General features: G+C 41.8%; 1 protein-coding gene across 5 annotated transcripts in view; it reads left to right on the forward strand.

Annotated features, from left to right (window-relative positions):
• Nucleotides 1–12,155, forward strand: part of TEAD1 (TEA domain transcription factor 1) — a 156,830-nt gene that overhangs the window by 44,495 nt on the left and 100,180 nt on the right. For 4 of the 5 annotated variants that reach the window (XM_027881798.1, XM_027881795.1, XM_027881794.1 and 1 more), the window contains exon 2: nucleotides 9,224–9,477. In XM_027881798.1, the coding sequence (XP_027737599.1) occupies nucleotides 9,330–9,477 (148 nt within the window). In that variant the 5' untranslated portion in view covers nucleotides 9,224–9,329. Of the gene's footprint in view, nucleotides 1–9,223; nucleotides 9,478–12,155 lie in introns of those variants that run through there. The other variant, XM_027881793.1, reaches the window with a different exon arrangement.

The following is a 12,155-nucleotide window of genomic DNA, read 5'->3' on the forward strand; positions in this document are numbered from 1 at the left end:
AATGCACCTGAGTAAATGAATGAACCTTTTACTCTACTGTGCCTTTTTTATACCTTTTTAACAGAATACTTAAATCATTATATAAAATATTTTTTATATAGGCAAAAGTTTTATGTTACATACAAACCAGTAAGACATTGGACCACCCTTCAAATAGCATTGGTTTTCCCTTTCCTGACTGAACTTACATAAAGTTGTTCAAGCAGGTGGTTTCCTGTCCCCTTTCCCACCTCACTCAGAGCTGTTAGTGCGAACACTCATGTTTTTGCCATTGTGGAAAAAAAAACTTTCATCCTGAAAACAAGTTATTAAAAAAAAAAAAAAAAAAAAAAGGAGAAAAATCTAGTGCTGGAGTACAAAAGCAGTTAGTCATATGCCAGGAATAGAATGAGAGAGCTATGAATGTGAAGGATCGCATCTGGTTTTGCAAATGTCTATGTGACATGGGAACTCCAATAAAATTAGGGAGGCTTAGGGAATTGGGGAAACAAATGGTTTCAGAGCTACATCTAGACATAATGACTTGCCAGGTCCATCATATGTGTGAGCAATGGATCGTATGTGGTCTCAGCAGGAAGCTAGTAACACACCAGAGATCAAGGATGTACCTAATTCTGGTATTTATAACACTTGGTATGTGGTATTAATAGTTCCAGCTTGGCTGCTGGGGTACAAAATTACTAGTCATGCTCAGTGGTGCTGTGGGAAACAGGGCAGTTAGAGCAAACTGCAAAGAAGAGATCATCTGTGTGCACATGGGAAAGCCATTGACTGCATTTACATCATTCACATGCCCCCAGGTAGATGGGACTGAAACAGTGGGAAAACTACCAGTAGATGCAGAAGATGGATAGCTCCAAAGGTATTCAGTGTGTTTGCGTCTGTATCCAGGTCTGAATCCCAAAGCTATGTATATGGAGAGGTAGGGAGAGATGAAAGCACTGGAGCTGAAGGAGGGCCAGTGTCTGTTTTCTTTGGGCATTTATACTGTAATTAATAATTTGTGGAGTCACTGGGAAGGTAGAGAGCTTCTGTGCAAAAGGAATCCCTGTCTCGGCTTTTACTGGGTGACTGAACTTAAGGCATTCAAGGAATAGACAGTTATTCCATATAAGCAAGAACAGCATCTGTTTCTGTGTCCCTTTTCCCAGTCTAGATCAAAATCCTATTGCCCTGACAGGCACATATACTAGCTTTTATTTTCTGTTTTTATGTGTTGGCAGCAGAATGAATTACAGTGACCTGCCAAGCACATGCTCCATGAACATGGCCCAAGCAAAGCAGTGGCTGCAGGCCTTGCCCTGAGGGACCTTCTGTGGCCTCTGCGTACAGGCCTTGTGTTGGGAAATGTTTCTTACAGACCTGCAGTGCGGTGGTTTGGGCACTGACATTTTCAGTGCCAAAGAATAGTCCTCTGGCCAGCCCAAGCCATTTCACTTTCTCTTTCTCCCCTCCCTGTATGGACAGACCTGCCTTGGCCACCAACCATTCCTCTAAAAGCTGAATAATTGGTGATTGAGCGAAATATTAATAATCCCCACTTCACAATATATAGCAGCTTTTGCCATAGAAAAGTCACAGCTGGAACACAGCTGGGGCAAGCACGGTGCAGGGTTACACTGGTAATGGATGCTGCCATTGCCATTCACAGACCAGATCCCCGTTGGGTGACAGGAGGGGCACAGTCAGCTCCCGCTGCACCGCACAGCAGCTGGGTTGTTGCACAGCTGCTTCCTGCAGTGGCAGGAAGAATGGCTTCTCCTTCTGAGGGCTGGTAAATATTTTATCCTTTCCTTTGCTTCGTGTTGGCAATTAGCGAAAGCAAGTCAGACACGGCGCTCAACGTTCTTCATTCCACCAAGTGCCAAGTCATAGTTAGAATAATCTTTGTTGGTTACCACCACAATGCAGTACTGGAGCTGGGTGAAATCCCAGGAACACCCTTATAATTGAAGCCAGCTGGGTGTAAATGAATGCTAGCACCTAGGATGAGTGTGGCTGCTTCAGTATCACAGAGGAAGGAATTGTATCTCCAACAGCTGTGACTGTAATGAGATAGGGATTCACAATGGGTATGTTGAGATTCACCTACCCGGTGATAACTCAGTAATCAGTGCAGACCATGAACCTCAAGAGGTGTTCAGCCCCTTAGAAAGCAGTTTTTCATGCTGGATTGCTGGTCACTAGTTAGTTAATATGTATGGTTTGAGACTGTAGCTGCTTGCAGAAGGTGTTCTGGTGAGCCAGCACAAAGCTGACAGAGCCCAGGAGTGTGGCGTAGTCACAGTCAGAATTCAGTCATTTTCCTGCTGAGAAGATGAACTATTTTATTAACAGTATGAAATTAAAACTAATGGAAAAGAAAATTGGGTTGGAGTCAATGAGTCAGTATCCTTACAACAATAATCATATATCAACAAAAGCAGCTTTTGGAAAAATAAATAAATGAGGCCCTCAGAGTGGTACCAAATACTCTTCACTTGCATAAAGAATGCAGAGATGAAAGCTGTTTGCAAAGGGAAGAATTCCCATGTATTAACATCAACCCACTCTTTGCTGAGTAATCTGTTTCTATAAGAAAAAAAAATAAAAAATGAGCAATTCAGGGAGAATGCATTATTTCTTTTTATAAATAGTTCATATAATCGTAATTTCACATTTAGGCCTATATGCTGCCTACTCTTGCAGATCTAAGTCATTCTTTGTTCACAGTTTGTGAAAATACACATGTAAATTTTCTCAAATGAGCAGGGTGTAGAGGTCTGTTGGAAGAAAACTATCACTTCACTGATGTTATGTTAGATGTTTTTGGTAGTTTACACACTGACATGGCACTGTCTATCTTCCTACTGCTCTTATGTTTACCGAGTGAGGTAGTTGAGGAGAAGAAAGTGCTCCTGAATTCACTGCATAATGCATTCGCTTCAGAAAAAAGCATCTTGTGCTCTTCACAGGTGTTCTGTATCTGCAGTTGAACAGATCATGGTATTCCTGCACAGATCCTAAACACAAATCTGAAATAGGTAGCTAGCTTGCAGTTAATACATAGCTTGAATCCCAGGCAAGAAATGGGAACTTCTATCTTAGGGCAACAAAGCTGGTTTATGCAAATGATAGAAAGTACATGGAAGCATCGTTGCATGCAACTGTTTGATCACTGAAAAAGCACAGCATCAGAATTTCTTCCTGAAGTGTTCATGCAATCAGAGAAAAACTCATTTTATTTCATTTCAGTGGCAAATGTGAATGGCTGAATTAGTCTACCTGACTTTTAAAGGAATACTTTATCCTAGAAATGGGCTGCTTGTGTCTCCTGGTCCTCTTCTTAGAGGGAATAATTGCTGATAAGTAGAACTTGTAACAAAAATACAATATAAAGTCATTTTAATCTAATGATTTCACCACTGGATGCTCTGTAAATTATTTACATTTTTATTCTTCATACTGTGTTATATCCTTTCTTCATAAAAAGAAATTATATATAAAATGGCTTGAATATATATGGTGTTTTCCTGAAAGGAATGCCTCAATGAATCAGAAAAATCCACACATACTTACCCATCACAGCTAGAAAATCCACAGTGTAAATTTCTTTTAAATAAAAAAGTAAATTTTTAATATGCTTGACTTGCATAAACACTTTAAAGATACTTTTACTGGCAACATAGAAACATAGAATCTGAGTAAAATTCAAGCTTTCTGCTAGTTCTATATTTAATTTAATCAATGCAGAAAGAGCTTGAGAAATCTGGATGGGATGGCAATAGTTGGGCAGTTCTACAGATATCTGGAAGCATGGAGTAGCTGGGGATGAGGCAGCCTCATCTCCCAAAACTCCCCTGGAGAGTAGCAGCAGGAGATGGAGCCTTCTCTCCTCCCCAGCCTGGTGGTTTGGTCTTCCCCCATCCTGGCTGCCTTGATGAGCTGCTTCATGGGTGGGTTTTGCCAGTAATGCTCATGCAGCAGGATGCCCAGTTCCTGTGCCAGGAGACTGCGCAGAGTGAAGGAACGTGGAGCTCCACAGGCACCTGCAGTAGGAAGCCTGGTTTTGCCTGAATTCCTGCCCTGCAGCTGACAAATCTGTTTGGTCGCTAGGACATGTGTGAAGTCTCTTGGGCATCTGGATTCCCCCATGCCTAGTCAAGGATGTGCTCCCAGTGCAGGTTTCCTCCTGTTGGGGCTGAGTCTCATGGCATCATGGCATCATTTCGTCACCTCAGACAGGGCTAAGCATTGATCCTGAGAAACATTTGTGTCACCTTCTCTGAACAAGCTCTCTTCTCCAGCATTTCCCAGTGCCCTCAGACGCTTCCAGGGTGTAATTTGGTAAGGTCGGAACAGTCTTCCAAATGACCAACCTACAGTTTTCTTGCTGCAACTTAAGTTCTTTTCTTCATATCCTGTCCTTGGTAGAAATGGCCAAGAGTTGCTTCTCTGTTTTGCTTTTACCTTTTCCTTATTTGAAAGTGGTTATCTTCTCACATCAGTCTTCTCTAAATTTAAACAAACCTAATTCCTTTCCTGGTAGGTCATATTTTCTAGATCTGATAACTTTCTTCCTCTGGATTCTCTCCAGAGCTTTAGCACTCCAGCTGTGGATTTGCACTGCTGAACAAAGCAAAAGGAAAATCCCATGGGCCTGCAACATTTCAAGCCTTCAGAAAAAATTTGCCATCTGCAAATTTAGAATTAGTTGGTTTTTGCTCATCTGCTCATTATCATCTTGAGGTTTATAAAAAGCTAGTTGAATTCCCAATCCCATTGTTTTTACGTAACTGAAACTAAGATGAGTTTGTTCACAAATAAAAATAAAATGTATTCTTAAAAGTGTAATTTACCCCTTTAATTCTTGAGGTAAAGATTTTGAGTGTTGAAGTTTTTCTGAAAGACAGGTTTTAGGAATATTGTTCTGGCTGAAAGAATGATTTGGTAGCCACCTACAGCTATTCATAGCCAGAAGATCAGTGTGGATAACAACGCTGGTGCTTTCTCACCTGCAAATTCTTTCAGGTGCCATTGTAGATTATCTCAAAAATACCAGCACTTTACCCCCTTCAAGCAGACACAATTTAGAAGACTTGGGAGATATATTTTCTTTCTCAGACATGTCTCAGAATCAAGGCATGTTTTCAGTCACTCTTGTGTTCCTGCACCAATATATGCAGAGTATTAATCCTCTTCCAGTGGTTATGTGATACCACAGTGAAGGCACCATTGGGCACCTGTACACTGAAATTCAAGAAAGTAAATGAATTAAACAAACAGAGAAAATGGTTTAACTTTTGCAAGACATTGTGAAATAAGATTCAGCTCTAATGACTTTTGAAAGACAGTGTTTTCATGTTAGTTCACTGTGCAAATACTGAGGGGTATGAAACATATCAAGGCCTTAAATCTGCGCTTGTCCTACGCTCCTGTGAGGAGCTATTGATCTCAGTTGTTGGTCTGTGAGCAGTAGCTTTCTGGGCAAGTCCAGGTTTGCACTGCTCATAAAGTGAATAGTAAAGAAACTATTCCATTGTAAGAACTTGCGGGCTATCGTTTGGTTTTAGTTAAATACATTGGTTTGATCAGCTCTGACAGCAGCTAGTCTTGTTTCTCTGCATTTCTAAAGTAATTTTCAAGTTACTGTACTGAGGGAACATAGTAAATCCTATCTTGTACCTCATCAAGCTGTCTTGAATGGATTGGCTATAAAACCTGTTCATAAAATCCATTATTACCCCTACTAATTTCTCCATTCCTAAGTGTAACATTGTATTGTTTGAGGGAGTGGGAGGGCACACCTCCATCATGCAGAGAAAAAGTGTCTTAACTGCACAATAAAACCAGATATACGTAGAACTGACTTAACTGGAGAGAATGGAAAGCACTGCAGGAAGAATGAATTTGGGTTTGCAGCTAAAGGAGTTTTATGCACAGGGGAAGCTGTCTTGAAATATGTAAGACTGGTATTGGAGGTAAAAATCTGGTGAGAGACCTCCTAAACTGCAGTAGTGTGCTTTAAATAATCCTAGAATGATCTGTCATATGTACAAGCTCTGATTTTGGTGAAGGGAGGTGGGGTTAATTACCCCCAGGAGCTTAACTCTTTGTCTGCTGAAAGTTGGTATTGCAAGATTTGGAGTTTGCTAATATAAACAAGACTCACTTTAAAAAAAAAAAAATTATAAATTTAAATTGGATTGTAATTCACGTGTTTCACATGAGATTCATAGCTCATTAGAAATGTGAAACAAAGCTCATCTGTCGACAGCTTGTATTATTTCTGATAATCATGTAGAACTTCAGCATAACAGATCTGAAGTTTTTCATCACAGTTGGGTCCTTAGAATTCAAACTAAGAAGGAGGTGGAATTGCCTTTTGATATGCAGAGGTGAGCTGGAAGTGATTAACCAAATTAGCTCATTATTTTCCTGAAATAAGAGGGAGTCATTTAGCAGTTGTAATATTGTAATACAAGGTTTTTTTCCTCCTTGGTCCTCTAGATTGATCTGCAGAGTCAGCATTCACCAAAATGGAACTCCCTGAAAATAACCTTTAGTATGAGAGGTTTTCTTCCAGCAGGTTGCTCCCTGCCCCAGTTGTACAGATGTTCTGGAAGAAACACTTGGTTTGTCTTACATTTTTACAGGCTGGAAGAGTAGCTACTAATGCCTCAAGATGATATCCAAGTATGTAAAAAGGAATGGGAAGGGAGATAGCACCTTAGTGAAAATTCACCAGTAAACACAATGCAAGATATAACATGAATATCAAGAAACATTAATTACTTTAGAGCCTCACTGTGTTCCTGGTGCATTTTAATTATTTCAGCATAATGTAATAACAAGGGCTGGTTTATAGGGCAATAATAAGACTTGAGGCTACGACTGTGACAGATTTTGTAAGCAGTGGGTGGCTGGGCTGAGCAAAAGCTGCCTTTGGCTGTGCTGTGCATTGCATGCCGTTGGACCTAGGGGAAGGATTTCCTCCTGTAGTCACCTTTGAAGAACAGACCCAGTAAACAGTCCCATTTGGTGCTCTTCTGGTGAAATGCTCAGTCATGGCCTCGATCATGTGAAGTCAATGAATCCTCCAGTAGCCATTTTTCCCTGCACTCTGGCAATAAAACTGAAACCTCCCTAATTATCCCTGTTAACATTCAATTCCCTCTCATTTACCTAAAATTCCCCCTGTATGTGAAGGCTTAAGTGGATATGATTGTTTCTTGTCAGTACTTTCCCAGTATCGCTGTGTTTATGCTTTGGCTAAATCTTACATACAAGATTCAGCTCTTGCAGGGCTTGAATCAACCCTTCAGCCTTATGAGGACTAAGAAGGATAGTGTGTTTCACTATTTTACCAAGGTTTACATCTCCCTTTATGTGATGAGAATTTAAAAATTTTGTACTTTCTGAATTTCCCAGACAATAAGTGGTGCATTTGGCCAGACTTCTCACCCACTTACCATTTGTATGTGGTTCCCTGTGAATCCATCTGCTCCCTCATTATCAGTTATTAAAAGGCGTTTGAGTCAGTGATTAGCCTGGCGATTGCTGTGCTGAAATGTTCAAACCAATGTGAAGTTAAGAAATGCCTCATTTATAGAAACAGACGTGCAAGTAAGGAAACTCAAGTTCTTGGGAGTCCATTTCCCATGTGCTGATCCCTCTGAGCTCCTGTTAGAGCCTGGAGAAGTGGAAATACCCCATACTTTGGCTGTCAAACTGGTAATGTTGGTCTATGAGACTGAGAGGCTGCTCCCTATTTGGCCAGTTTCAGCTCTGTTTTTTTTGCAAGACGCTGTAGCCTCTGAGGGACCGGACTGTCAGGTTTTGGTTCTCTCTAGTGATTGGCTGATTGGTGAGTTCGGGTGAGAGCTGCTGAAAATAGTTCCTCTTTCAGGGAGTTCTCCAGCCCAAAGGTGTTTCATCAGAGGTGTCATGGTCTTCCATGTACAACCTCCCCTTCTTTCTCCGTGGGGTGAATGCCATTCTGCCACTTTTCACCTGTTGTTTTATGGGCATCCTGTGAGACCCCAGAAAGAGGTGTATCACCACGAAGATGGAGGTGTGCAGAAGGGGAAGCCCTTCTCTTCTGCCCCAGCAGAGTAAAAATGTTATAGTTTAGGGATTTTGAGTGTTTACGCTGCAAACTGGATTTTAAAGTGCGTTTGCACCTCATGTGTGCATGTTAGAACGCTCCCATCTACTTAGATCAGTTAGAGTCACCAAACTTCTTCGTTTTTCAAAATAAAACTGCATCAGGCCTAGACATGTTGAGCCAAATCTGTTCCTGGTGTTATTTCACTGACTTCCCAAAGAATTACACCAGAGGTGAATGTGGTCTGGTATAGCAGCCTTTTTGCCTGGAGCAAGTCTTTATAGCAGAGTTGTATTTCTCTCAAAAATATAAAAGGAACACTGACAGATCTGCAGCTCTACTGGTGTGAGCAGGTGCAGCTATATTAAATTATTTCTTATTAAATTGATTCAGCAACGTGAAGCTTGTAATTTTTGTTCTGCTATGGTTCTGTGACAGAGGCCTTTTAAATCAGGCAAAACATATATATTTTCTTGTAATTCCTTTCTCTGATATTATCATTTAAAAAATTTCTTTGTAGGTAGCTCAGGTTCTTATTGTATTATTTATTTGAGTAAGATCTGAAAATTATAGCCTTTTCCAGTTAATTGCATTGAGCTATGTCATCACTAGTGTAATTCCATTTACTCCACTGACATCCGGATGAATGGGAACAATAGTTTTTGCTTTTGTTTTTAAGTTCAAGTGGGTTTAGGCTCTGGTGGTCACTGTGGCATAAATTGGTGTGCTTCCCTTCCAGCCAGTGAAAGTACTCTGATGTAGTACCCCTTGCCTGAGGGTCTGGCTTGTTATTTTAAGGGTGCCAGTCTTCAGCCAGATGAAATGCGGCTGGAGAGTTTTTCCAAGTATTAGGAGCCACTTTGTCTATCTGTGAAAAATAACCTGATGCTCTATGCCTTCATGTAATTGCACAGAGAGAACGTGGTAGAGTTCCCCTTCTGATAGCCTTACTGCTCCACCTGTGCTCATTTGAGGTAAAATGGTTATTAATTTTTCACTTTTCCTGGGTGCATCCCATGCTCATGTTACGGCCATTCCTGCTCAGCTGCAGTTAACTTAGCATCAGAAGTAGACAGAAATGTTTGCCTGGAGTTCCATGTTTTTAATGCCTCTTGGGGTTGTTTGTTTGTTTTGCAGGTTTATTTCCTTGAAGACTCCAGGCTTAGGCTTGGAGACCCCAGCCATCACCATTGAGCCCAGCAGCTGGAGCGGCAGCGAGAGTCCTGCCGAAGATATTGAAAGAATGAGTGATTCTGCAGATAAACCTATTGACAATGATGCAGAAGGTGTCTGGAGCCCTGACATTGAACAGAGCTTTCAGGAGGCTCTAGCTATCTATCCACCATGTGGGAGGAGGAAAATCATCTTATCAGATGAAGGCAAAATGTATGGTAAGTGGTACACATTTTAGCCTTCAGAAATAATTGTGCCAATGAGAACTGTGAAGCCCAGCTTGTTTTCACACAGAATTCCTAGTTCTGGTTTTGGTACTTTTGGAGTAAATCTGGAAGAAATCTGTGAAGCTGAGGGAGCTGAGCTGGGCTGACGTGGTGGTCAGGACTGTCTGAGCCAGTTCTTTCATCAATTGCACTAGGAAGCAATATTGATACAGAATTGTGCCTCTAACAAGTGCTATGCTGTGGCTGAATGTGAATGTTTAAAAAAAACTTCTATAAGAAATGTGGCACTCCTTAGGCATAGAAGAAGTAAGCATTTTTCTTTATTTTCAATGAATGGTGAAGACAGGGAAATGGGAAACACTGCGTGGTGGTGTGGCAGACTTTGCAATACCGAATTGAAAAGTGATAAAGTTCTTGTGGCATTCAGAAGCCTCTCGATGAAAGAGGAAAGTTAGGGGTGCCTTTGCATTTTTTTTTCTTTTGTTTTCCCCCTTTCCTCTTCCCTCCGTGCAAACTGCTACAAATCATTTGACGTGCTGACAGCATTCCATAAATGCAGGCTCCGCGGAGGGATACCGACATCTGCGCGCACTAGCAGGGGCTCTGTAGTTTTCGTCCCGCTCTCGTTTTTTCCTTTTCCGTTTTGCAAACCCTTCTTCGGGGCCGGCAGAGCCCTCCCTGGGGTGCCCGTGCCGTGGGTGGCAGTGCCCTGGGGGCACTCAAGCGCTGGCTCTCGCTGTACCTGGCCGGGCAGCCCCAGGCAGGGGAGGGGGCCCAGCCCCGAGCAGATGGTGCTGCAGCTGCCACCAGCTGTGCCCCCCGCCTGAGGTCATGGAAACAGGGACTGTGCTGCTGCTGCTGCCGGGACCCGGCCCCCCGGCCCCCTCCGCAGCTGCCGTGTGACCCCGGCGGCCACACCAAACAGTCGTGTCTGGAAAAAAAAGAGGGTTGGGATGAAGCATCTCAGCTGCCCTTGGCAGAAAGTTGCTGGGGCCGGGTTTCCTGCCTGGGTGTTTGCTTTTCTTTCCTCCCCCCTTCTCCCGCCCTCCTGTTCTCTCCCTGCCCAAGGGAATATAATCTCTCTTGTCCTCTCCTTCTCACCCATTTCCTCCTGTTTTGATTGCATTTCGGTGCTGTTATTTTCCTTTGGAAAGGGGAGATGATTTGCCTAATTAGAAGGTTGTGCTCCTTCTAGGAGTACATAAGCATGTATATACAAACAAGCTTATTGTGTATTTATGCCTCAAAAGCTCTACTAAGGCTTGAACAGCCTCACCAGCCAAAATAACTGTGGCTACATTTTTTTCAGCAGGATCCCTACAACCACATTAGTCACCCCTGAAATCCGATTTTTAGTGTTCTGAAGCATTTTTGTTCTGTTCTATAAATTAAAGAAATTAGCATTTGTATCCATTCATTTTGACAATCACTGATTTCATTTGATGGTTCTCTAATCCTGAATGTTAAGACTTGTTAAATTATATATGTATAAAACTATTTGTGCATATCTAATTGTTGAGTAATATTGGTAGCTAGTAGTACCATAAGCATACGGACATTTCATATTTATACTAATCCTAAATCAAATATAGTTGATTTTCAATCAAAAAAGGATCTATGTGTGCTTGATGCTGAAGTGTTGCCACGACTGAGAAGAAAAAAAGGTGTTAGGAAGTGCAAGGGTACTCTGTGAGAATTTACATCCTGACTTTGCAGTGGATGAACTCATGTTTTCATTCTTCAAGCTGAGTAACTGCTTTGTAGTGTTTGAGGATTTATTGAAACCATGCTAGGTTTCCGAGGACTTTCTAATAGAGTCTTATGGCCCTGAGAGCATAATTGTTCTCAAAGGATTTTGAAATCAAAACAGTGTAAGTGTTTTAGATTCTGTGTGGCATAATGAAAATAATTTAATGCCTTTTAGTGGCATACCAAGTTTATTTCACTTACAAGAGAGACATTGCAGTATCTCTAGGCTTCCATAGTGTTGGGGGATATTGTAATGTGTCAGTAATTCATGAACCTTGTAAGACAAAAGGTCAAGAGAGCACCATTTCATTTTCTAACTGAAATTGCCATTAGATATAGGCACAAGAACAAATACGATTTTTATGGAGGCAAATATAATGATCACTCTGTGTGGATTAAGTTAAGCAATTGTAGTTTTTGATCTTTGAAGGGAGACTTTGAGAAGAGCAGGGATTTTGCTTGAAGAAATGTTTTAAGTCTCTGCCTTTGATTTAATGAGAGCTTTGCAACATTCATGTAAGCAGAAGCCACTGTTTCTTCACTGTTCTTTGTGGTGGTCTAAAAACATCCTTAAACTGGCGTTTCTAAGAGCTCTGTGTATGGACTCTTGGTCAGCTGGCTCAGGGGGACCTGGTGGATTGCTCTAGGAGGACTGGGGGGCATGAAATCTGCGGGGTGGGAGTGGCTGATGGGAGCCTGCCCGGGGTGCCACCTGGGCAGGAGCAGCGTGTCCCAGTGATACTGAGGGACATCTGTGACCTCTCTGGGCAGCCTGAATCACTTCAGCTGTTCCTCTACAGCTGAGATCTCAGATGAAGGAGGGAAGAGAAGGAGAGAATGTTTTCCTCTCCCCTTACCTTTGCAAAAAAGTAACTTAAGGCACAAGAGGATGACAAGAACAAAAGACTTCTGATCCTACA

Source organism: Empidonax traillii, unplaced genomic scaffold, assembly GCF_003031625.1.
Source record: "Empidonax traillii isolate 1590-97213 ecotype Southwest subspecies unplaced genomic scaffold, ASM303162v1 scaffold95:size1152806, whole genome shotgun sequence".
In the NCBI taxonomy this organism is placed as follows: domain Eukaryota; kingdom Metazoa; phylum Chordata; class Aves; order Passeriformes; family Tyrannidae; genus Empidonax; species Empidonax traillii.